General features: G+C 40.0%; 1 protein-coding gene across 3 annotated transcripts in view; it reads right to left on the bottom strand.

Moving 5' to 3' along the window:
• The window catches only part of KLF12 (KLF transcription factor 12), a 522,975-nt gene that overhangs the window by 19,953 nt on the left and 476,206 nt on the right, over positions 1–26,816 (bottom strand). For all 3 annotated transcript variants that reach the window (XR_010409973.1, XM_064585999.1, XM_064586001.1), the window contains one exon: positions 4,384–4,495. Coding sequence is in view for 2 of the 3 variants with exons in the window: in XM_064585999.1 (XP_064442069.1) it covers positions 4,385–4,495 (111 nt within the window). In the remaining variant the exon portion in view is untranslated. The remainder of the gene's footprint in view (positions 1–4,383; positions 4,496–26,816) is intronic.

Below are 26,816 nucleotides of genomic sequence, written 5' to 3'. Positions count from 1 at the left end.
CTCCCCACAGTTCTTTGGATCTATCTTCCCCAACATTGTGGCCCCAGCATAAACCTTGCTGGCACCTCACACTCTGCCCCCCGCATTCTCCTGTGGACCCCCATACCCTTGACAGGAGGCCATCCAAGGTGGTGCCACCAACCCAGTACTGTATAAGCCACCCTGATGGGGCCAGCGCCACTCCAAAGTGATTCCTACCCCAGGGAGAGGGGAAGATAACCAAACACACCAGTCTGACTGTGGTCCAGCATTGGGCTGGGGGCAGATATTTGGTCTGACTGCAGGCCCCCCGACCAACAAAAGCTTCTCATGGGACAACACAGGGAGAATGCCCTAAAGTTCAGTGCTACCTCATCTCTGACAAATGCCTTGTCTGACTCAACTTAAGCCCAAGAAGGCCCCAGACTAGCCCACTAACAACACAGGGACCAAACTGCCTACAACAGGCAAAGAGAATCGTTGTGGATGACAAACTGGAGACAAAGGTGGCACAGCTGACAACCTGATTACAGATTTCTCGCCTTCCAGAACTGCAAGACAATAAATTTCTGTTTTAAGCCCCCAAATTTGTAGTACTTGATTATGGAAGCTCTAGCACACTAATACAAAAATGAAAACAAAGAGTCCCGCCTAGACCCATGATAATGACCATGAACTGATGTTACTAGAATAAATAGAGGCTGCAGTGGAATTTTGTTGTTGTTGTTCTGGATTTGGGGAACAATATCAACACCCATATGAGAAGGCAACACCATGCTATCTAAAACTTGTACTGCATAGAATTGCTCTTTGCCAGGGTTGTGGTCTGATTTATGCTGCCTTTGTGGTTATCTAAGAGAAGCTACCACAGAAGGGTACTCCTGTATTTGGAGACATAGCCCAAGCTTGCTTAATCAGGGTCTGCATAGAAAAAAATGTTTAGATAAGTTTGTGTCAATCATTTCTACAAGAGGTTCTTAGGTCCCTGTCAATAAGCTGTATTTTCCGAGACTTTAAATTTTGATGAAAAACAAAAACACTCAAACAGGTCCCAAACTTCAGTTAACTGTTGGCACTTGAGGAAAAGTGAGAATCTCAGATTATACCCTGAAATCTGACTGGTTCCTAAAAAAAGTGGACACAAAATTGCCCCAGAACTGATGGTCTGAGCATCTTCTTTAAAGTTAGTATGATTTTGACTTAGGGAGCAGAGTGCGTGGCTTCATGGCTGAGTACCGTGCCTGCTAATATTCACAGCAGCCCTATCCTCCGTTTCCGGCCCCTCCCACAGCCTCTCAGAGCCAGGACCTTAGTTAGCAATTTCAGAACGAGTCCTAAGACGCACTCTTTATAACAGTGGTTCTCAACTTATTGTTTTCCCATTTATTGAGGTAAATTGACAAATAAATTGTAAGATATTTAAAATGTACAATATGATGATTTGATATATATATACATTATGGAAGAATTCCCCCCACAGAATTAATTAACACATCAGTCACGTCCCATATTTATCCTTTTTCTTTGTTGACAACATTTAATTTCTACTCTCTCAGCCAATTTCAATTATACGATACAGTGTTATCAACTAGAGTCTCCATGTTATACATTAGCTCCTCAGACCTTATTCATTTTATGGCTGAAGGTTTGTACCTTTCTACCAATCTCTCCCAATTTCCCCCATCAGCTGGTTCTCAATTTAGATGCGCATAAGATTCACCGTGTGGTTGCTAAACTCTTGATTCCTCAGGCTCATGCCCCACCTTGCCTCCCACAAACCTTCACCCCTTACCCTCCCAGTCCCCCACAGATTCTCATCAGGAGCTAAGTTGGGGCAAAAACACTAACAACAACAACTGCATTTTCTTTTTAAAAAATGCCTCAGGAGGGGCACCTGGGTGGCTCAGTCGTTAAGCGTCTGCCTCCGGCTCAGGTCATGGTCCCAGGGTCCTGGGATCGAGCCCCGCATCGGGCTCCCTGCTCGGGGGGAAGCCTGCTTCTCCCTCTGCCCCTCCCCCTGCTCATGCTCTCGCTGTCTCTCTCTCACTCTCTGTCTCTCAAATAAATAAATAAAATCTTTTAATAAATAAATAAATATTGGAGTGCCTGGGTGGCTCAGTCTGTTAAGCGTCTGCCTTCGGCTCAGGTCAATGTCCCAGGGTCCTGGGATCGAGCCCTGCATCAGGCTCCCTGCTTCGCGGGGAGCCTGCTTCTCCCTCTCCCACTCCCCTTGCTTGTGTTCCCACTCTCGCTGTGTGTCTCTCTCTATGTCAAATAAATAAACAAAATCTGGGGCGCCTGGGTGGCTCAGTCAGTTAAGCATCTGCCTTCGGCTCAGGGCATGATCCCAGGGTCCTGGGATCGAGCCCCCATCGGGCTCCCTGCTCCGCGGGAAGACTGCTTCTCCCACTCCCCCTGCTTGTGTTCCCTCTCTCGCTGTCTCTCTCTCTGTCAAATAAATAAATAAAATCTTAAAAAAAAAAAAATGCCTCAGGAAATTTTAATGTAAGTGCTGTGACAATACTTTGAGAAACTTCAATGTGCCTACGATTCACGTGAAGTCTTATGAAAATGCGGTTTCTGATATAGGGATCGAGCTTTATAGGTCCAGGGTGGGACTTGATTTCCAGCCTAATAGGTTCCCAGGCAACGTGAACATAGCTGGTCCATAGGCAACATTTGAGGTGCGAAGCTTTTAAAATCCAGCGCATCAGCAGTATCACAGACCAGGCATTTTTCTAAATCAGGTATTTTTCTAGCACCGGGATTTTCCTAAAGCTCCCAGGTGATTCCAGTACACGGCTAGGTGCTAGGCTACAAAGCCGGTAACCTCTGCCAGGTACAATAGTAACTTCTAACTCACAGACTTTCCCCAGGTAGAGATTACCAGTAACTGATATTTCAAAAAAAGGGGTGACTAATTTCAAAGGAGTGAAATTAAAAAAAAAATTACAATTATTTGACTGCCTCAAAGAACACTGGAATTACTCCACACTATATCATTTCCAGCTAGTTAAAAACTGACAGTTGTGTGTTGGTGAGGATGTGATGAAAAAGGAACCCTTGTACCCTGCTGGTGGGAATGTAAATTGGTGCAGCCACGGTGGAAAATAGTGTGAAGGTTGCTCAAAAAATGAAAAATAGAAATGCCATATGATCCAATAATTTCACCACTGGGTATTTACCCAAAGAAAACAAAAATATTAATTTGAAAGGCTATATGCACCCCTATGTTGACTGCAGCATTATTTACAATAGCCAAGATATGGAAGCAACCTGAGTCCATCAATAGATGAGTGGATAAAGAAGATGTTATATATATATATGCTTGTATACACCCCCATGAGATATTACACAGCCATAAAAAAGGATGAGATTGTGCCATTTGTGACAACATGGATGGACCTACAGGGTATTATGTTAAGTGAAAAAGTCAGACTGAGAAGGACAAATACCATATGATTTCACTCATATGTGAAATCTAAAAAAAAAAAAAAAGAATAAACAAAGAAAAAACAGAATCAGACCTGTAAACACAGAGAGCAAACTGACGGTTGCCAGAGGGATGGGGGATAGAGAGATGCCTGAAATGGGTGAAGGGGAGTGACAGACACAGGCTTCCAGTTATGGAATGAATAAGTCACAGGACTAAAATGTACAGCGCAAGGAACGGAGTCAATGGTACTGTAATAACGTTGTATGGGGACAGATGGCAGCTCCATTTGTGGGGAGCATAGTGTAATGTTTAAACCTGTCAGATCGCTATTGTCCCCTGAAACTAATGTAACCTTGTGTGTTTTAACTATACTCAAATAAAAAAAATCAATTAAAAAAGTGACAGTTGTGGATAGACCTTCTTATGCTTTTTGTCATTTGAGAGTCAGAATTTAGTGTGATATTTTTCTTCTTTATATCAGATTTATTCCTGATTTCTGAACCTCTTACTGTACAGGTTAAGTTGCAGGGTAGTGGTTCTGAGACACAGCTAGACAGCCTTCCACATGCCCCTGTGGGTCAACAACGATTAGAATGTAAAAGACATCAGGGCAGTCTCATACTCAGCACAACTATCCCTCGATTTCCCTCAATCGTCCCCAACTGAGCACTCATCTTGGTCAGGAGCCATCTTCTGGCAGCAGATATTTGACTATTCTGCCCAAATCTGGAGTCCAGGTTCCAGCTCTTTTCTTTTCCCTCCCTTTCTCTTTATGTCTTTTCCTTTCCCCAAAATGATTCATCAACAAGAAAACTATTTATATAGTTAAATTCCGATCTCTATAACCCCCACCTGCTTGTGCAGTAGCTTCAAAGGGGTTTCTTCCAGAACATTTGCTTACAGGAAGGATCCAACCTTCTTTACTTCAGTTCCTGATTATTAGAGGGGATAATACCTGTGGAAAGTACCTTATAGCCCTATTAGGCGAGGTCCCTTATTGTCGCTGGTAGTAGCGGAACTCAAGAGAAGTCTTCTGAGGTGATCAGAGATCGCATTTGGCCAGATCATCAGAACATTTGTCTAAAACAAGAAATTTGTTTTTAAAATGATGTAATGTATCAAAATGTTGTATTTTTTTAAGTTTGTTTGTTTGTTTGTTTGTTTGTTTCTTTCTTTCTTTCTTTCTTTCTTTCTTTCTTTCTTTCTTTCTTTCTTTCTTTCTTTCTTTCTTTCTTTCTTTCTTTCTTAAGTAATCTCTACACCCAATGTGGGGCTTGAACTTATGACCCTGAGATCAAGGGTCACATGCTTTTCCAAGTGAGCCAGCCAGACGCCCCCCGAATGTTGTATTTTAACCTGACACATTTGTAGACGAAGCTGACGTTCAGCCAGCATGCACGGGCACGGCTGTGCAATCATCTGAGGACCATTCCTGCTGGGACAGGCATTCATTCTGATTGGTCAGGGTCAAGACCATACTGGCTGTTAAAATACTTGGATATCACCCCTCTATATTAATCAATTTTTTGACATAGGATCCAATCATTTCTTGACTATAGGTCTTCTGATAGGAATTCTGATTCTTTCTTTCCATAAACCACACCCATCACTTAGCATCCCAAATTCCAACGTCAGTATCTTTAGTGTACCCTGAGCGTTGAAGGTCAGTTAAAATGCAGTGTAGACATCACAATTTTAAGATTCCACTCCCCCCCACCCCAAACTTTTAGAACAGCTCACCCTGACCTGATTTAACAGCAATTCTTAAATCTCACCATAACGAAGCATTCAACCTAGTTGTCATAGAATCAACAACGTTCTTTTCATTCTCGTGTTTATATTCTATGGGTTTACATAACATCTAGTTAAATTATGCAATTACAAGAACAAGCACAATGGTCATAAAATGTTTGGGAACAAATGCAACTGATCCTGGTCAACATATAATTCAGCTGGTGGGAAGGGAAGTCTGTAGGCACGCTGGAATTTAGCCTTCTGGTTCCAAGGGTTCAGTCTGCCAGGGACATGGATGTTAGGTAGAAATACATGAACATGCTGGTATGCCATCATTTTTTGACCTACGAAACTAGCAGTTCAACATGGTCCAGCAAGTATATTTTATAGAGTGATGTGTTTAGTGCAGGTCAACTAAGGCAGCTTCAATTACAATGGTAAAAAAAAAAAAAGCAAATAAATAATAAAAGAACAGAGCTGTTAATTAATTAATTAATTTACTTATTTACTTACTTATTTGAGAGAGAGAGAGAGTTGCAAACAGGGGGGAGGGGTAGAGGAAGAGGGAGAGAGAGAATCCTTGAGCAGACTACCCGCCGAGCGTGGAGACCAAAGCGGGGCTGGATGTGGGGCTCCATCCCAGGACCCTGAGATCATGACCTCAGTGGAAACCAAGAGTCAGATGCTTAACAGACTGAGCCACCCAGGCGCCCCAGAGCTGCTTTTCAACGCTGTGCTTCCTCTTTAAGATTTTTGGACTGTACTTATTAATGGTGCTTATCTTTCTGCCAAGCATTTCACAAAAGCCTTCCTCTGACCTTAAAAGAAAAGTTCAAGAAAAATGCCATTGTTAAATAAGTTTGGGGAATACACAAACCATACCCATCTAGGAGATTCATAATGCTCATCAGGATATTAAAGGCTCTGAGAAGTCCTGTAGCAAGGCCTTTGTTTAACTTTGTTTACCTTAGGGTTTCATAAATTTAACAAAAGTAGGCCGTTTCATATAACATCTAACCCTGAAGAGCTAATGTTTAATGAAACAAACACAGTTTAGTAAACACTACCAAATAGCACTAAAGAAAGTATTAATCTGATTTTCAAGTAGATTAAACAAATACCATCTTAATATCAGTTTGAAACAACACAATTTGTGCAGGTGTCCCCAAGCACTATACAAATTTCATTTAGTGGTAATGTTCTCCCCTGTACAAACAGAGAAACAAAGGTATAAAGAAGCATTAGGTTGCTTGCCAGAGTACACACAAGATTGAGACAAACTGGAACCAGAGCCCACATGTCTGAACAATGATTTCTAAACTGTGTTTACAAACAGCACCAGATTGCAAATTGTAGCCACTCACCCTTTCTAACTGAAGTCTCCATTTCAGTAAAGTTCTGCCTTGGTGATTGTATTTTCATTTAATGAATTTGAACTGAACACACTTGTAAAATGAACACATATTAATTTTTGGTAATTTTCACATATTTACCTCCCCGGGGACAGTCAGTAGTCCCTTTTGTTAACTGCATGGTGAAGAAGGGAGAAGAGACTCTGCCTCTCACTTAGATAAACGTCTTATTGAGGAGTAGATAATATTTCTCCATGTGATGTTAACATCAAATCAATTAAAAATACGAACAAAAGTAAACACTGTACTCCTTGAGCCAGAAATAGAAGACAGAACTTTGGAGCTCATGGGACAGAGTCACATTGACCTATAGATTAGATTGCTGGTGACTTTCATCAATAATCGAGAGCAGGGACTCTATAAAATCTCCAGCAGCAGCAGGGATTCGTGGATCTACTGTCTTAGCTCAGAAGCTCACTGATAAAACAAGGTATGAATATAAGGCTTTCTGTTGGCGAGATTCCAACCTTGAGAGAACGAGTTTCAGTCACTTGTAAGGCTAAATAGGTTTATGTGTTCTGAAGTTTGTCAGCATAATAGGTGTTTCCCAGCATTTTGGAACTGTGTGCTATGTGACAGAGGAATGACTTTTAGAGCATACCTGCCGACCCCCTCTGCCAGGGGTGGGAGGTGGGGAACAGTGATGTGTGACTTCACAAGCAGATTTATAGACATCCTTGCTCTATGTACGTTACCTTTGAGTGCTCTCCCCCACCACCGACCTCATCACCTCGGTCACAAACAATATCTGTTATTTCAGAATGCTGCAATGCTTTCCCTCAAGGCCGAGCCAGAGTTGTCAAATAGAGATGAAGAGCCTTTTGGCAAAAAAAAAGTGCTCTTAAAATGTTTACCTTCTCATACCTAATGGTTTTAGATCATATCTTATTAGCCTAGGAGACCATTATATAAAGTACAATTAAGATCTCCTTGACATTTTCTAGGAGTTCCAATTCAGCTTTGCTAATGGCTATAACTTCATTGCCTTTTTTTTTTTAATTTAATGCCATACAGTGTTGGAAATGCAGTTTATAATAATGTGGACTACCCCGTGTGCACTTGCAATAATTACACAGAATGTCAACAGCCTCTCAAGCTGGAGCCTGTGTTGATTGCCTCCTGTGACATTTTCATTTGGTCAACTTGGAATTACACCTCTACAGGCAGGCTCCTACCCCTCTAACACTGTTCAGTTTGATCTTGTCTATTGAGTTTAACATTCCCCCGATTATAGAAAGAAAGTACAGCTGGGCCTAAGAATAGGATCATTGTTTCCATGGCCAGTATCCCACCCACACTGTCAGCAACTTTCATTCAGGAAACACCTCTTGAGCATCTAGTATATATTCAGCCCTGTTCTAGGCACTAAGGACACAAAGCTTAATAAAATCCTCTCCTGCTGTCACTCTGTGTCAAAGTAAGAAAGTTCAGAAACATCTTTCCACCAGCAGAAAAATTTCTTCACAGAAGAGAAATCCCACAGGAGTTAAAATTTGAACCACCGAGTTCTATTCCATATCCTGTTTTCTTTCTTTCTTTCTTTCTTTCTTTCTTTCTTTCTTTCTTTCTTTCTTTCTTTCTTTCTTTCTTTCTTTCTTTCTCTTTTCTTTCTTCTTTCTTTCTTTCTTTCTTTCTTTCTTTCTTTCTTTCTTTCTTTCTTTCTTTCTTTTTTCTTTCTTTTTCGTTCTTTCCTTTTTTTTTTTACATTTTTTTCCTCACTGGGCCCATGCTATCCAGAACTCTAGTTATAAATACACTTCATGTGGACCATGATTTGGTAAATAAATAGCTGAAATTTATGTGGTGCCCATGCTCTGTTGAGTTCTGTTATAACCTCTTCTACATAATCTCCACAATGAATCTATATGGCAGATATTATCATCGTTTTACAGACAAGGAAACTGAGGCACACAGAGATTTTTGTTTTGTTTTGTTTTAAGTCTCACACAGCTAGTGAAGGGAGAACCTGAAGTTTGAACTTTGGTTATTTGCAAAGAGCCTGATACTGCTCTGCCATTAGGAGGAAAGTCCTGATAAAGGATCAGTATGGTAAATTAAACAATATAGTCCCCAGAAGATGATTAACACAAGTCATAAAACCAGGATGGCTGAAAACAAAGAGGGTCGGGGCAAGAAGAGAACACAGATGTTTCCCTTAGCCATCCCTGCTTCAGTACCGATGGCAGCAATTCCTTTGTAAAGAGGGGTAAGGGTTAAAACTATAACAGCCCCGAATGTGATCCGCATTTTGTTTTAAATATACTAACACTTAGGTTGACTGCTTAGTGTACGCTATAGTTGATCCCAAAGGAGAGATTCGCTCAATCAAGCTAATTAATTTTGTTCTATTTATAAAGTTCTGAAATACAGGAACTTCTTCAGGGCAAGGGGCACCTCATCTAGCAACTGCTGCCAGGATTCTGGGGGGTGATGTGGGCACCTCTTACAGAATCTGATGGAATCAAGCTCATTTGGGTGTAAGACTTCTCCATTTTATATGTACAACTCTTATTATTTTGATAATAAATTAAAAGAAAGAAGCCAGAGGAGGGAGCATATTATGTTATGCTCCCAGGAGACTAAGGAGAAGCTGCAAATTTGGAAATGCTCACCTGTTTGTCAGCCCATTCTGAATCTGGAAAGAAGGGATGAATAGGCCAAAAGGTTAACTTGTCAGGTTAACACTAGATCTCAGAAAGTCTCAGTTAGATGCCGGGAAGTGTTAAACCATTGATCAAAGAGATGTCCTGTCTGTTACCCAAGAATTACTGGGGTTAGGATTTCTCTTTGCAGTATCGATCATATTTTTTACTTGCTGGACTGGTTAAAGAACAGGTTTAGTCCTGTCCCTAGATTTCTTTCACTGTATAACAGTTGTGTTTATTTGAATGGGCTCCTATGTAGTTCTGTCTTTGAATAAAATTTATTACATTTCTTTTATGTTCTTTTTAAGCTAGTCAATTATCTTTTTTTTCCTGACTACAAATCCATATGCGTCTGGCTAAAATAAGCTCCAACATTTACTTATGATTTTCTTGGCCATTGAGTTAGATTTTTTTGGTCATGCTTTAGATATTATCATGCTGCAAGTTATTGGTTATAAAACTTTTGTATATTTTTATAATGATATTGACTAAAAAACTTAATGTCCTATCAATATATTTGAAAGAGTCACAGATATATAGAAAAAAGATGAAATATGTTTGAGAAGTTTCTTTTTTCCCATATATTTATATAAGAAAGGCTTTTTACTATGTTTCTTTATACTTAGTTACAGTTGGCTTTGTAGTCTCAGATCTATGTTAAATACCGAGCATATAAAGTTTTAATGCAATATTCTAAATTTCTATTAATTAATATAATGTGGATATGCTTACTGTATTAAAAATAAAATGAAAATGTGGGGTGCTACTATACTATGGATGAAAAAGTAAATGAAAAAGTAAAATACTAAAAAAATTTAAAAAAAAAGAAAAAGTAAACTACTAGCTGTAAGCATTCATTCAGATGAGATGGATTAACTAAGTCACTGTCTTTTTCTCTTGATTAAATGATTGAGTACATAGGACAAATAAACATGAAATCATAAGAAAATAAGATGTCCTGGCATCACTGAGATGAGCTATAATAGCATTCACGATGGAAAAAAAATGACATAAAAGGTGTATGCTTCTCAAAAGAAACAGATCTAGAACCCTATGCCAAAAGTTATACATCTGTTATGTTTGTAAAAACGTGTTGGCTGATACAATTAAGATTTATGCATTTTACTATGTTAATTATTTTCTGAAAAAGTTTATACATTATTTAGAAACAGGAAATGGTGACTAGAAGTACACTGATGAGCAATTTCCTGAAAACAATTTTTTTCTTTTTTTTTTTAAAGATTTTATTTATTTGTTTGAGACAATGAGAGAGAGCATGAACAGGAGGAGAGGTAGAGGGAGAGGGAGAAGCAGGCTCCCCGCTGAGCAAGGAGCCCCACGTGGGGCTCGATCCCAGGACTCCGGGATCATGACCTGAGCTGAAGGCAGACGTTTAACCGACTGAGCCACCCAGGCACCCCTGAAAATTTTTGATATTATTTAAAATATATATACTGTAAAATTGAGTATTTTATGCACAGTTGTATGAATTTTAACACATGGATAGATTTATGTGGCAAAAAAGAGGGACAGCTGAGTGAGCACAGGTGAAACCGCCCCAGCGAGTCCTCCTTCTCCCTGGCGCTGGGTCCCTGGAGAGAGATCCTGCTGATGCTACCGCCACCAACCACATCAGTTATGTCGCCAATGTCCTTTGTACGATCCCTCACCAGGGCCCACTGATCATGTCCACACAACCGCTGTCTGTGGTGTCTGTCCTGAAGCCATGAATGTGCAGGATACTGGTTTCTCTGTGAGGCTGGCTTGATCTTCTTCCAGAGCTCCCGTCCGTGTCTTTCAACATTGCTAAACTGGGGTTGCCACTTTGCACTCCAAACATCTCGAGCTACTTTTAGGAAGTTCTTCCCCAATGATTTTGTTTTGTTTTGATTTTTGGACCTTTTTATTGACACATCATGTTTTTTGGGTCAAGGGTTCTTTAGGCACTCGGCCAAATATCTGAGCGGCAGGCATGGTGTGGCTCTCACAATCCTTCTCCCTCTCCAACATAGCCCTGCGCCGTTGAGTCCTTCTCTATTACTTAGAATGAGTCTTTTCATGGGATTCCCCCTTGGCCCTTCATTCGACCTTAAAGGGCTCACCTCCGTGATCCCACAGACATGTCCAGATTTGCCGAATCCCACAGGCACACAGCCTCACTGGCTAGATTTGTCTGTTCTCCCAAGATTAGCTACATTTCACATTTCTATTAGGCAGTCATTAACATTCTCAATAGACTTGATTCCCAAATTTTAAAAGAATAATATTAGCAAGGATTTATTTAGCACCTTCCATATAGCAAGCACTGTCCTAAGTTCTTTGCAGGCCTCATCTCATTCAATACTCTCAACCCCGGGTAGGAGTGCTTTCGTTGTCCCCAGTGTACAGATGAAGAAACAGATACCCCGAAAGGTTAAATACCTCCCCAAGATCACACACCAAGAGTGCATATCATGGCTACACATGAAGTCGATAAGGGGATCCTCTAGACTGATTTAATTTTATCTTAAATACTGTTTTGAAATTGGTATCCTTGTGTCTAATTGCAGTTTTTCTAGGCTCGGCTTCATCATTTTCACATTGTTTCTCAATTTATGGCCTTTTGCAGGACAGAAATTTGTTAAAGAAAATATTTCATAAGGAAGTTCATATGGTAAAATTATATAAAATGGGATCTCTCTGGAATTTCACGTGCAACTTGCCCCCCTCCCCATTTGGTTAAGCATGCTTGAAAATGTTCTTAGCTGGAATGAAATTGCTCTTTTAAGAATCAGAGACAAACTCCAACAAACAGTAAAGCATTATGTCTCTTTGCTAGTGGAAACTTCAGGTCAACAGAAGTACCTTGGGAGCTGGGCGGGGGAAATTATGCATTGTGCATTGAGGGGCCTGCTGCCCCCTTGAACCTGAGCCAGAAGATGGGAAGTTTCACGGCCCAGGTCTGCAAATCTTCTGTCTTGTTGTTTGGCAATCTGCGTGTGTTAATCATTCAGCTCAAGGATTTCTTAGAGTACTTCTTCCCAAAATAGAGAAGTGGAAGTCAGCCCTATACCACTGGGCAATAATTCCATCTCCTGTAACTTTCCCATAGGAGTAAATCTGATCAATGTCACTGTTGTTGAAATTTTACAAGTGAACCAACTACAGAGTGCAATTTCCCCCCTGGCGCCCTCCCTCTTGTTTTCGTGTACTTTGTAACCTGAGGAGAAGTTTCCATGAGGAAGCAGAGTCTATGTTGAAGTGACTGAGTGATGTATGGAAGATCTCAAACACAGAGGCTGCCTTTAGACTTGAAAAAAGAATAAAACCCTGTTTTGTCCACGACCGACCTGTGCAAGTAGAATGCTAAATGTTTTCCTTTGCAGAGGGCTGGCAAAGTTCATTCCCTCAGGTGAGGATCTCACAAGATGCCCACTGTTCTCCACTCTGACGTCCCCATGGTGATAGAGCTACCTAAATAACATTGCCCATGAGGGCTTTTCATCCCTTGGCAATGATGCTCATTCATGATTGTGGGCAGCGTTCTTTGCTTTACTTCGGAAAAGATTTCCTACTGTATTGATGCCTGCCTAAATATCAGCTAAATATAAACCAAAAAAAAAGGGGGGGGGGTGAATCGAGTTAATTACCCAATCATTCTGGTTAGTATTTAGATTATTTGAAACAAAAGCAAGTCAGCTTTTCTTAATTTTTTTCTAGAGTATTTCTTCAACACCATGTAACTTTGCAAAAGTAGTTATACCCGAGATTAAAACTGTTGAATCTTCCTCCCCTCATTTCTTCTTCATTCAAGATTATTTATTTTTTATCTTTCCCATTTCAATTTTATTATGGAAAGTAGTACAATTGTGTGGACATTTCCAAACCACGCCATTTAATAGAACTGAATCAAGAAGAAAGAAGAAAAATATTTTACTGGGAAGCTTTTCACACTCAATTGATGATGTTTACATTTATTTATTTTCTAGGAGAATAGCCAGAAATCTAACTTGAGATCTAATTTTGAGGGTCTTGCTTTGGGTACTGGTGCTTAGACTCACAGGATATATTAAATTCCATTTAATCTTTATCTTTGGAGCCAACTTGGTTCCAGATGAAAGAGAAATTTTTATCATAAGCATAGTCTACTTCCATAGAAATCAGAATCCTGGATCCCCACATCCCTTACACCAGGGACTTTTCCCTTTTCTTTATATATAGGTGAAATTGTATTAAAAGGACTTGGGAGGGCTACTAAGGTGGGATATTGGACTCCTTGTTTACCTTGAATAGGCATCATGTGTTGGGTTCAGTCCCTGACACCGGAAAATAAAGTTTAGCTGAATGAATAGGTAAAGGACATATCCGTCTAGAGAAATAATCATTAATTTGTTTAATTTGTTAGATTTTGCCTGTTGACAGTTTTATTCTCAGATGAATGGCTGTGTCCTTAAATGGTGGCTGTTCTTCCCACTGGGAGCTAGGCATGCTGAGGCCATACTAGGAGGTGTATTAGCGAACAGCGCCTGGCTGCTCCAATGCACCCGACCTGGTGCTACGTGCTTCACACACACTCACACATCCGTACCACCACCCTACAAAGTTAAAATAAGTTCTATTTTTTTAACAGATTTATTTATTTATTTATTTGAGAGAGAGAGAGAGAGGAGGGGCAGAGGGACAGGGAGAGAGAAACTCCAGCAGACTCCAAGCTGATCGTGGAGCTGAGGTGGGGCTCCATCTCAAGACTCAGAGGTCATGACCTGAGCTTAAACTAGGAGCGGGGAGGCTCATCCGACTGTGTTACTCAGGGGCCTCAAATAAGTTCTATTATTATCCTCATTTTTAGATGAGGAATTTGGGTCACAGAGACATTTGAGTGTTTATTAAATTTGATTGATGGGGAAGGTGGAACAGAAGGAGAAAAGAGCTGACATGCATTGAGTGCCTACTACCTGCTAGGTATATTACACTTGGTTCTTAACTGAAACCCACAGAAATACCTAGAGGAAGGGATTTTTAACCCTCTTTTAATGTTCTGAGAAATAAAATCATTTCCTGAATATACTTAGCTAGAAAATGAGAGTAAGAGATAAATCCAGGATTGCTCACAACCTCCCTATTCAAGATACATGATGGATCCAATTAGCAGGCTCCCGGCATCCTGTGTACAATTTCACCTGACTTCTACATAAGTAGACTTCACTTAGAATCATAAATTTCTCCTCCATTTGGAACCATGTTGACTCTAGAAATAAAGCTTAAATGAGATTTGTATTAATTTCCTAGGGTTGTTGTAACAACCTAACCACAAACTGGGTGGCTTAAAGAACAAAAATTTGTTGTCTCACAATTCTGGAGGCTAGAAGTTCAAAATCAAGACATCAGCAGGATTTGTTTTCTCTGAGGGCTGTGAGGGAAGTTCCTTTTAAGGTCTCTCTCCTTGGGGGTGCCTGGGTGGCTCAGTTGTTAAGCGTCTGCCTTCGGCTCAGGTCATGATCCCAGTGTCCTGGGATCGAGCCCCACATCGGGCTCCCTGCTCCATGGGAAGCCTGCTTCTCCCTCTCCCACTCCCTCTGCTTGTGTTCCCCTCTCTCTCTATGTCTCTCTCTGTCAAATAAATAAATAAAATCTTCTAAAAAAAAAGGTCTCTCTCCTTGGCTTGTGATGGCTGTCTTCTCACTGTTTCTTTGTATTGTCTTTGCTCTATGGTTGTCTGCTTCTATCCAAATTTCCCCTTTCTATAAGGACATCAGTCATATTAGATTAAGACCCACCCTAATAACCTCCTTTTAACTTGATTACCTCTGTAAAGACTACTTCTAAATAAGGTCACATTCTGAAGTACTAAGAGTTATGACACTAACATATCTCTTTTTTTGGAGAAGAGACACAACTCAACCCATAACAGAATTTACCCTCCGACTTTATAGAAACTGAGATATAGTAAGCCTGTGGTGGGGCCCAGGACTCTAGATGCTTATGCATCTCACTTGGCATTTGATCCTGACATTCAGGCTTGGTTGAGAACTAACCACTGGCTAAGGAATGAAAACAAGAGAAAGAAACACAGACAGCACCTGACTCTAGACACTAGAACATGTAACATCAAAATTTTCTCCTAGCCTAGAGGTATGCTGCATTTCTCCTATGCATGAGACCCCAGGAAGAAAAGGACATCTTGCTTGGGTCTCTTACCCATGAGCTTCTAGTCTCATTGACACAGTGGTTGACATCCCTTCCCACTCCAGAGCAGTGCTGAGGGTGGGCTCAGCTGCTCTGCTGCTTAAGCAGGGAGATCTGAATTGGCTTATCTTCCTTCTGTTCTTCAGATCCAGCACCGTAGCATCTGGTTCCCACACTGCTTGTGCTTATCTTTTAGTGATAAGCTGTACTCCCTCTTAGAACATTTGCTTTCCCATTTTGCCTAGGTGGCATGTAAGATAAATGTAATTTGGATATTCACTTGATCTCCTGATGAGGGACACAAGGCAGAACCCAGGAGACACCTTTAGTACAAAGATTCAGGTGCAGATTTATCTGGAAATATTTTCAATGGTCAAGGACATGTGTTCTCTGTAATAAGATTCTGAAAGCTCACAAGAAAAAAGATAAGAAAGATCTCTGAGGCCAAATTGGTGGTAAATATCACATTGTTATCTCTGCTGATAACTTGCTGCTTATTATGGGATGTGCACTAAAATGGTGAAGGGGTGAGTGAGGAACTGAGAGAAACTGGAAAATGCTAAAATGAGGGGAGGATTATTATTTTGTATACGTGTGGTGCCCATGTATGCATGAGAGAGAGAAAAAAAACCCTTTAGAAGTATATTTGATACATTCACAGCCTGTCCTAGAATGCACGAAGTTATAAGTAAGTCAACAAAATCTCCTGAGAGTCTTCAATTCAGGAAAATCTGTTTTGTTTTTGTTTTTGTGGGGTTTGTTTTGTTCTGTTTTGTTTTGTTTTATCACAGGACCCAAAAAGCCATAGTTCCCAAAGGTAGGGGATTTTCTAGCAGTTGGAAACACAGTCATATGTTCCAGATCCCCCTAAAGTCTGACTTGTCTCACTTACCTGATGTCCTATGTGTAGATCCATCTCCCCCTGATGATGGACAGAAAGAAAAACCTTATTTTTTTTATGTGAGACCCACTCCTGACTCTGACTAGTGAGGCTTGACCTTTGTACATCCCAAATGAAAAACCACATCAGAACACAACCCAATCACCTCCACATTCACACGAGAGATGTACACGAACTGTCATGGGTGTGTCAAGAGTTCACAGTCTCAGTGTTCATTTTCATTCATCCATAATATTGTTTCTAGTGTGGATTGTGACCATTAGTTTTTTGCCTTTATGAATCTGGGGAAATGAGGCCTACTTAATACGTTAGGAGGGATAGAAGTATGTTCAGATTTGGATGGGAGATGCTCACAGACCAGGTGCTAAAGACCACAAGACTCAATCAACCAGATGTTATTATCCATATCTCTCTCCTTCTTCCAGCTCTTGACCATCCACAGGTATCAGCAATTATCAGAAGATATAGCCCAGCTAATCCGATTTCCCAAGATCCAGCCCCAACTCTTCTCTCTCCGGACCTTTCCACTTTTAAAGCAACTCATTTTCATGTATAACTTTCCAGAATTACATGAGAGACTCAAGATGTGAAACAGGAATCCATCAAAATCCTACAGGAGAACACAGGCAGCAACCTCTTTGACCTCAGCCATAGCAACTTCTTGCTAGACACATCACCAAAGGCAAGAGAAACAATGGCAAAAAGGAAATATTGGGACTTCATCAAGATAAAAAGCTTTTACACAACAAAGGAAACAGTCGACAAAACCAGACGACAACTGACAGAATAGGAGAAGATATTTGCAAATGTCTTATCAGATAAAGGACTAGTATCCAAAATCTATAAAGAACTTACCTAATTCAACACCCAAAGAACAAAGAATCCAGTCAAGAAATGGGCAGAAGACATGAACAGACATTTCTCCGAGGAAGACATACAAATGGCCAAGAGACACATGAAAAAATGCTCAACATCACTCAGCATCAGGGAAATACAAATGAAAACCACAGTGAGATACCACTTCACAGCAGTCAGAATGGCTAAAATTAACAAGTCAGGAAACAACAAATGTTGGCGAGGATGCAAAGAAAGGGGAACCCTCTTACACTGCTGGCGGAAATGCAAGCTGGCACAGCCATCCTGGAAACGTATGGAGGTTCCTCAAAAAGTTAAAAATAGAGCTACCTTATGATCCAGCAATTGCACTACTAGGTATTTACCCCAAAGATACAAATGTAGTGATTCGAAAGGTCATCTGTACCCCAATGTTTATAGTAGCAATGTCCACGACAGCCGAACTATGGAAAGAGCCCAGATGTCCATCAGCAGATGAATGGATAAAGAACATGTGAGATATATATAATATCTATAATGGAATATTATGCAGCCATCAAAAAAAATCTTTTTTTTTTTTTAAAGATTTTATTTATTTATTTGAGAGAGAGAGTGAGAGAAAGAGCATAAGAGAGAGGAGCGGGAGAGGGAGAAGCAGACTCCCCGCTGAGCAGGTAGCCCCATGCGGGACTCAATCCCGGGACTCCAGGATCATGACCTGAGCCGAAGGCAGTCGCTTAACCAACTGAGCCACCCAGGCGCCCCCCCAAAAAGAAATCTTGTCATTTGCAATGACATGGACGGAACCAGAGGGTATTATGCTAAGTGAAATAAATCAATCAGAGAAAGACAATCATCCTATGATTTCACACATATGTAGAATTTAAGAAACAAAACAGAGGAGCATAGAGGAAGGGAGGGAAAAATAAAGCAAGATGAAATCAGAGAGGAAGACAAACCATAAGAGACTCTTCATCATAGGAAACAAACTGAGGGTTGCTGGTGGGGAGGTGGGGGGATGGGGGTAATTGGGTGATGGGCATTAAGGAGGGCACGTGATGTAATGAGCACTGGGTGTTTCATGCAACTGATGAATCACTAAATTATACCTCTGAAACTAATAATACAGTAGATGTTAATTGAATTTAAATAAATTTTAAAAATTAAAAAGAAAGAATTACATGAGAGAGAGCAATGTGCAAGTTTTACTCTTTCAGTCATTTGTCTTAGTGAAATTAAAGTAAGCATTTCCCTTTTTTTATACAATAAATATCAACATTTATTTGTTCTCTTTGGTAAATGATTCCTATAACTATACTCTTAAATTGAGGTGGGTTTTTTGGGGGGGGCTTTCTAATAGTGATCTAATTATCTTATGTTTGGAAATGTTTGAAAACACTAGTGGGATATGAATTGATTCAGAAAGAGATACATTTTCCCAATTTTTTCATCAACAGGGTAAAAATATTTTGCCCAACTTATGCAATTCTCTAGATTTCAATAGTTTTTTTTCTCTATCTAATCTAATTTACGCCAGACTCTCTGATAAGGCATGAGGGTATGAGAAGCTTTGAGGTATAGAAAAAAGTCTAGCAATAAGTGATGTGTAACTAGTAATATGCTACATTATGGTTCAAAGGGGGTTTATGATATGTTTCTGTGTCTGTGATATGCTTATCCATGTTGTCTCCTTACACATGTTCTGAGAAGGTTAGGGACTGTGATTTATTATGCATTAAAAAATAGCTGATTGTGGGTACAAAAAGAATCCACGTTCATTTTCTTGTGTATATTTTATCTAGTCAATAGGAAAGAATCTTGTTTTGAAGGTGATGATATTATTTACAAAGAAACCATATATTAGATTTCCCTAAGGGGCATTTTTGATAACAAGCACCGCTCCAGTTCTGGGCACACAGCCCTATAGATATATAAAAAGAAAGTCTGTCTTGGCATTAGTTGTGTTAAGTTTTAAATATTGAACAAAAACAAAACTTCTAAGTAGGAATTGTTCAACAATATACAAAATGTAGGAAAAGCTTCACTAACTTCCCAGGGGAAAAATGTAAGGACTTAGGAATAGAATTAATACACTCTTTTGAATCAGAAGTTTCTATTGAAGTGGAATAAGGAGAATCCAGAATATTTATGCAGTAAAGGCACAGATTTTTTCATATTTTAGGTCAAACAATGTTTTACCTAATCCATAATGGCAGCTAGGGCATCTTGTCACTGAAAGGATCAACACAGGGTTAAAGAAATCGTAACAATTTCATATTTTAAAAAATTGTGAAATCTAAAAAAATCAGAATTAGTTACATATGAAAAGTGAAAATCAGCCAAAATTTGTATCTGATTATTCTGTGATCATAATCCACATTGAGGGGACATCTGTAAGGATTGCAGCAACAAGCAACAGTGATAGAAACCTAAGGTTGCAGATATCTGCTGTGATATCCGTCTCCCTTTTCCTCTGTACATTAGCCTTAAACCAGGTTACAGTAATATTGTTTAGTGAACTATGGAGGTATTTCCAAGTCTAGCATTGCTTGCTTTCTAGTGCTCTCTTTAAAGTACAGAACAGAAATTTACTTCTGCAGAATGTAAAGCTACAAGGAAGAAAATTAGAGCCAGATGGGGGGCAGGGAGGTCCAGGAACTATAGTTCCAGACAAGCCTGAAATTGCTTCTAAATGCTAATTAAACAAACAAACAAACAATTTGAATCTAAATTCTGCTTGTAAAACCGTTCTTGGAGTAGTCCATTAAGATCATGGAGGTTCCAAGGAACATTGGCAGCAATCTCCAGCGTCGATGCTGCATGTTTGCTATCCCCTAGTGGCCCCTCAGTAGTGAGATCCCACCCTACCTGAAGCTGTATACATTTCTTTAATAAAATGAGTTTCCTTGTCTGAGCCTACACTCACTAAAAGGAAATCAGAAATGTGTGAAATGCCAAAGGAAGAAAACTCATATGTAAAAGCTGAGATTTAAAAATTGGCCTATAAATGCAAAAATTCTCACCAAAATACTAGCCAATAGGATACAACAGTACATTAAAAGGATTATACCCCATGACCAAGTGGGATTTATCCCTGGGCTGCAAGGTTGGTTCAACATCCGCAAATCAATCAATGTGATATAATACATTAATAAAAGAAAGAACAAGAACCATATGATCCTCTCAATAGATGCAGAAAAAGCATTTGACAAAGTACAGCATCCTTTCTTGATCAAAACTCTTCAGAGTATAGGGATAGAGGGTACATACCTCAATATCATAAAAGCCATCTATGAAAAACCCACAGCAAATATCATTCTCAATGAGGAAAAACTGAGAGCTATCCCCCTAAGGTCAGGAACACGGCAGGGATGTCCACTATCACCACTGCTATTCAACATAGTATTAGAAGTCCTAGCCACAGCAATCAGACAACAAAAAGAAATCAAAGGCATCCAAATCAGCAAAGAAGAAGTCAAACTCTCACTCTTTGCAGATGATATGATACTTTATGTGGAAAACCCAAAAGACTCCACCCCAAAACTGCTAGAACTCATACAGGAATTCAGTAAAGTGGCAGGATATAAAATCAATGCACAGAAATCAGTGGCATTGCTATGACACCAACAAGACAGAAGAAAGAGAAATTAAGGAATCAATCCCATTTACAATTGCACCCAAAACCATAAGATACCTAGGAATAAATCTAACCAAAGAGACAAAGGATCTGTACTCAGAAAACTATAAAATACTCATGAAAGAAATTGAGGAAGACACAAAGAAATGGAAAAACGTTCCATGCTCATGGATTGGAAGAACAAATATTGTGAAGATGTCAAGGCTACCTAGAGCAATCTATACATTCAATGCAGTCCCTATCAAAATACCATCCACTTTTTTCAAAGAAATGGAGAAAATAATCCTAAAATTTGTATGGAACCAGAAAAGACCCCGAATAGCCAGAGGAATGTTGAAAAAGAAAAGCAAAGCTGGTGGCATCACAATTCCGGACTTCCAGCTCTATTACAAAGCTGTAATCATCAAGACAGTATGGTACTGGCACAAAAACAGACACATAGATCAATGGAACAGAATAGAGAGCCCAGAAATGGACCCTAAACTCTATGGTCAACTAATCTTCAACAAAGCAGGAAAGAATGTCCAATGGAAAAAAGACATTCTCTTCAACAAATGGTGTTGGGAAAATTGGACAGCCACATGTAGAAGAATGAAACTGGACCATTTCTTTACACCACACACAAAAATAGACTCCAAATGGCTGAAAGACCTAAATGTGAGACAGGAGTCCATCAAAATCCTAAAGGAGAACACAGGCAGCAACCTCTTCAACCTCAGCCACAGCAACTTCTTCCTAGAAACATCGCCAAAGGCAAGGGAAGCAAGGGCAAAAATGAATTATTGGGACTTTATCAAGATAAAAAGCTTTTGCACAAGAAACAGTCAACAAAACCAAAAGACAACCAACAGCATAGGAGAAGATATTTGCAAATGACATATCAGATAAAGGGCTAGTATCCAAAATCCATAAAGAATTTATTAAACTCAACACCCAAAGAACAAATGATCCAATCAAGAAATGGGCAGAAGACATGAACAGACATTTTTCCAAAGAAGACATCCAAATGGCCAACAGACACATGAAAAAGTGCTCAACATCACTCGGCATCAGGGAAATCCAAATTAAAACCTCAATGAGATACCACCTCACACCACTCAGAATGGCTAAAATTAACAAGTCAGGAAATGACAGATGTTGGCAGGGATGCGGAGAAAGGGGAACCCTCCTAAACTGTTGGTGGGAATGCAAGCTGGTGCAGCCACTCTGGAAAACAGTATGGAGGTTCCTCAAAAAGTTGAAAATAGAGCTACCATATGATCCAGCAATTGCACTACTGGGTATTTACCCAAAGACACGAATGTAGGCATCTGAATGGGTACGTGCACCCCAATGTTTATAGCAGCAATGTCCACAATAGCCAAACTGTGGAAAGAGCCAAGATGTCCATCAACAGATGAATGGATAAAGAAGATGTGGTATATATATACAATGGGATATTATGCAGCCATCAAAAGGAATGAAATCTTGCCATTTGTAATGACATGAATGGAACTGGAGGGTATTATGCCTAGCAAAATAAGTCAATCAGAGAAAGACATGTATCCTATGACCTGAGGAATATGAGGTCATAGGAATGACCTCATATGAGGTCATAGGAATTCCATAGGTGATATGAGGAATTCTTAATCTCAGGAAACAAACTGAGGGTTGCTGGAGTGGTGGGGGGTGGGAGGGATGGGGTAGCTGGGTGATAGACATTGGGGAGGGTATGTGCTATGGTGAGCGCTGTGAATTGTGTAAGACTGTTGAATCACAGACCTGTACCTCTGAAACAAATAATACATTATATGTTAAAAAAAAAAGAAGAAGAAGAAGATAGCAGGAAGGGAAGAATGAAGGGGGGGAAATCAGAGGGAGACAGGAACCATGAGAGACTATGGACTCTGAGAAACAAACTGAGGGTTCTAGAGGGAAGGGGAATGGGGGGATGGGTTAGCCTGGTGATTGGTATTAAGGAGGGCACGTACTGCATGGAGCACTGGGTGTTACATGCAACAATGAATCATGGAACACTGCATCAAAAACTAATGATGTAATGTATGGTGATTAACATAATAATAAAAAAGGAAAAAAAATGGCCTATAAGCAAGCAGAGAACAGATCACAGAGATTTAAGGAAATATTGATGAACTGACTGTGATGATTTTTTTCAGGCTTCTAAAGTTTATTTTAAATTAATTGCTACCTGAAAGCAGTTAGAACTCACTTCAGGTGGCACTGTTACTTTAAAATCCACAGTAGACCCAAAGAAGAGTCAGAGATCAACAAGGAAATGCTTGTGTTTCTTGAGGAATTTGTCTCCGGAGAGGAGAAGTCACCCACCTGCTACACACATCATTAATTAGGACTTCATTAGAATACTATGTTCTCAGGGCATCTGGGTGGCTCAGGAGGTTGGGTGTCTGACTCTTGGTTTTGGCTCGGGTAGTGATCTTGCAGTAGTGCGATAGACCCCCACAGCATGGGGCTCTGCACTCGGTGCGGAGTCTGCTCAGGATTCTGTCTCCCTCCTCCTCTGCCCCTCCCCCTGCTCTCTCTCTCTCTTTCTCCCTCTCGCCAAAATAAATAAATAAAATCTTTAAAAAATGTTATGTTCACTTTGAGGTCTCATAAATGAGATGTAACTTGGAAGACTGTGTATTCATTTCTGTAAAAAGAACCTATAAGTGAATAGAAACTAACTTTATAGCTAATCATCTACAATGGAAGCCTGAAGAAGAATAAAGGATATAGATTATTTTGATGTTACTCTGTTCACTGAAATAAATACCAAGAGGATAATTAAGTCAATGCAACTTAAAAATCAATGCAAAGAAGAAAGGGTAAGCCTTATAAAGAATATACTTGCTTTACACGACTTGGAACTTTAAGTAAGGAACCATATTTTTTGGAGGTTGCTTAAGAAATAGCAACTCAGCAGACTTTGTGGTTTTCATATACTTTTGATTTAAGGGAGAGGGTGGACAAGATAACCTCTTGAGTTATTCCCAAGCCTCTGTGACAAATAAGGTTTAAATAGAGATAAAATTTATAACAAAACACCATAGGAAATATAAACATATGCAAATGTCCAGCTGGCTCCAGTAACACTCATTAATATGCTAAATATAAAGCAAAATTATGCCTTAATATTGCTGATTTATTTTAATAAGACCACTCATGGAAGATGTATTACTGTAGAAGGTTAAAATGGCCTGCTTTGCATGTACAATTTAATACACACTCTAGGAAAATCCAACCACAGTCAATCTCAACTGATTTGGATGTTGACATTATTATTTGAGTGGGTATACTGCAAATACATATTTGAAATCAAGAGGGTTTGCCAAATGAATTAGAGGATGACTGGACATGTTTGGATTTTAAGTAATAACAACATAAAGACTGAAAAAATTCTAGACTATAATGTTGCTTGTTTTTCTAAAGACTCACAAACTCAGTCCAAATCTTATTGTCATTCATTCATTTATTGATTCGACTAGCATTTATTGAAGCTTACTGTGTGCCAAACACTGTTTGCAGCACTGGAGATTCAATGGTGAAAAAAACAGACAAAAATCCCTACTTTAGACTTTTAGCTTAATTGGGAGCTTAAATACTTGTAAGAAAAGACAGTCAATAAATAAACTAATCACATTATCTGAGGGTTTCATGGACTCAGTGAAGGAAATAAACAAGATGATTTGATAGACAGCAATTGGGTGGGGTTGAAGGAGGTAGAGTCAGGGGCTACTAATTGTGTGGTCATGGATGGCTTGGCCCAGAAATCAGGAAGGCTGGATTTTTACCCAACTTCTGCCACCAACCAGCTGGTTGGCCTTACACAAGGAACACCTGTGAAATGGTTAGACTAAGTAATTCCAGGAGCTTTTTAACAGCCTATGGTAAGCAGAATGGCTCCCCTAAAAATTTCCCCCTAATTTTTAGGCCCCCCTAACCCCTGGAACCTGTGAATATGTTGTGTTACAGGGTAAAAAGGATTTTCCAGATGTGATTAAGGTTAAGGACTTTGAGATGGGGAGATTATCTTAGATTATCTAGGTGGGCACAATCTAATCCCATTAGTCTTAAAAGCAGAGAATTATTTTGGAGCTAAGGAACTCTATCTGCTATTGCTGGAAGGGGTCCATAGGGAAAGCATGAGAAGGAATTCCTGCATGCTCTAGAAGCAAAGACCAGCCCCCGAGCTGACAGCCAGCAAGGAAATGGGGGCCTGAGTGCTACAACCTCAGGGAATTGAATTGAACCCACAACCTGAACCAGATTCATCCCCGAATCTTCCAGAAGGAAATGGAATCCAGCCTTATGAGACTGAAAGCAAGGGACCCAGCTAAGATGTACCGGGAGATAATAAATTGGTATTGTTTCAAACTGTTGAATTTGTGGTAATTTGTTGTGACAGCAATAGAAAACCAACACACAGCCACTGAGCGAGTCATCCCCTACCCCCTCCCTTGTTTTCCATCCCTCACATTCTCCCACCCTCAACTCCAAATAATTGATAATGCCTATCAATTTTACCTCCAAAACAGGTTTTGACCATCTTCTCATTTCTGCAAAATTTAACTTCCTCTCTCAACTGGACTGTTCCTAAACTGGACCTTCTACCTCTAATCTTATTTTGACTCCTGATCATCAATCTGTTCTCCAAACTGCAGCCAATAATCTACTTTAAAAAATGTAATCATGACATTTCTTTTTGCAAAATCTTTCAATACCTCTACTAAACCAACAGATTCAAGCTCAGCCTTCATGGATAAAAAGAATGTCCATCGCATGGCTCTTACCTACCCCCTCCAGTCTCCTATCCCACTCTCTGCCTTATTCTTTACACTCTCATGATGGAGGTTTCCTTAACTATCACCCTTAGACGCAGGCATACAGGGTATCTGTTCTAAGATCTCTGCTTTTCAGGGGGCCTGGTTCTCCCACTCTTCCTCACAGGTGAGCTGTCCATGTGACCAATGGGAAGAACTCACTTGGAGTCCCTCCTTCCTCCTTGCAGTCCACACTACTGATGTCTGGTCTCCTGAATTCGCCAAATAGCCCAAAGCCCTTCCAACACCTGCATGGGTCTCTTCCCCTGAGTTTATGTTCCAAGGACTAGACTTTGACCCTGGGCAAGTCTGAGGTGGGCTAGCCAAGGGCAAATGTTACCATTGTTGCCAAAGAAAGGGAGGTGGGAGATGGAGCCAGAGTGAGAAGAGAAAGGTAGGTGATGGGCTAAGGGCTGACTCTCTTCACCATCACATTTCTAGCCTGCAATTCCAAAAAGTTCCGGTATTCCAACATATAACTTGGCCTTCTATGATGTTATGAAGGTACATTTGTCAAGATAGGAGGATAAAACTTAATTTATATAGCAGGGTGCTGGCTTGATTGATTACTTCTAAATATTTAGACATAAGGTATCTAGTGTCCATTTTTACCCTTGCCCTGATCCCTGCGAATGTCAAGGATGTTTTTCCCCCCCATACCATGTCTTCATATTGTTTCCTCCTGTGGAGGACCTGCCCACCATTCTTCACTTGGCTAACACTCACACATGTTTCAAGAGTCTGGTCAGTGGTTGCCTCCTCCAGGAAGCCTTCGTTGACTCTCCAGCGCCCCTTCCCTGTCAATGTGTGCATATGTGAAGTTTTTAATTAAGTCTCTCCTACACTGTAAGATGAAGAACAGAGACTACATTTTATTTACTCTATTGTCTCTTATTACCATGGTGTCTGGCACATGGTTTAATTAAAGTTTATTGAACTGAAAACTGAGAGCAAATGGTTCATTTATTATACATTCAACAAGTATTTATTAAGGAATAAAATAGCACAAAGGGGGGAAGAAAATTAGTGTGTGTATGTGTGTACGTGTGCATGTGTGTGTGTGCATAGGTGGGGGAACAGATGTGGCAAACACATCCTTCCAGGTCACATGATAGTAATAGTTGACATTTCTTGAACACTAACCATTTGCCAGAAATTGCACTAAGTTGCAGTTACCTCTGGCAACTCTATGATGTAGGCACTATCATGCCCTTCATTTCATAAATGAGGAAAGAGAGGCATAGAGAGGTTAG

Source organism: Mirounga angustirostris, unplaced genomic scaffold, assembly GCF_029215605.1.
Source record: "Mirounga angustirostris isolate CCGP_5_RB_7025 unplaced genomic scaffold, mMirAng1.0.hap1 SCAF_3, whole genome shotgun sequence".
In the NCBI taxonomy this organism is placed as follows: Eukaryota; Metazoa; Chordata; class Mammalia; order Carnivora; family Phocidae; genus Mirounga; species Mirounga angustirostris.
Note: the sequence above shows the minus strand (reverse complement) of the source record. Positions and strands in the feature narration are given on the sequence as shown.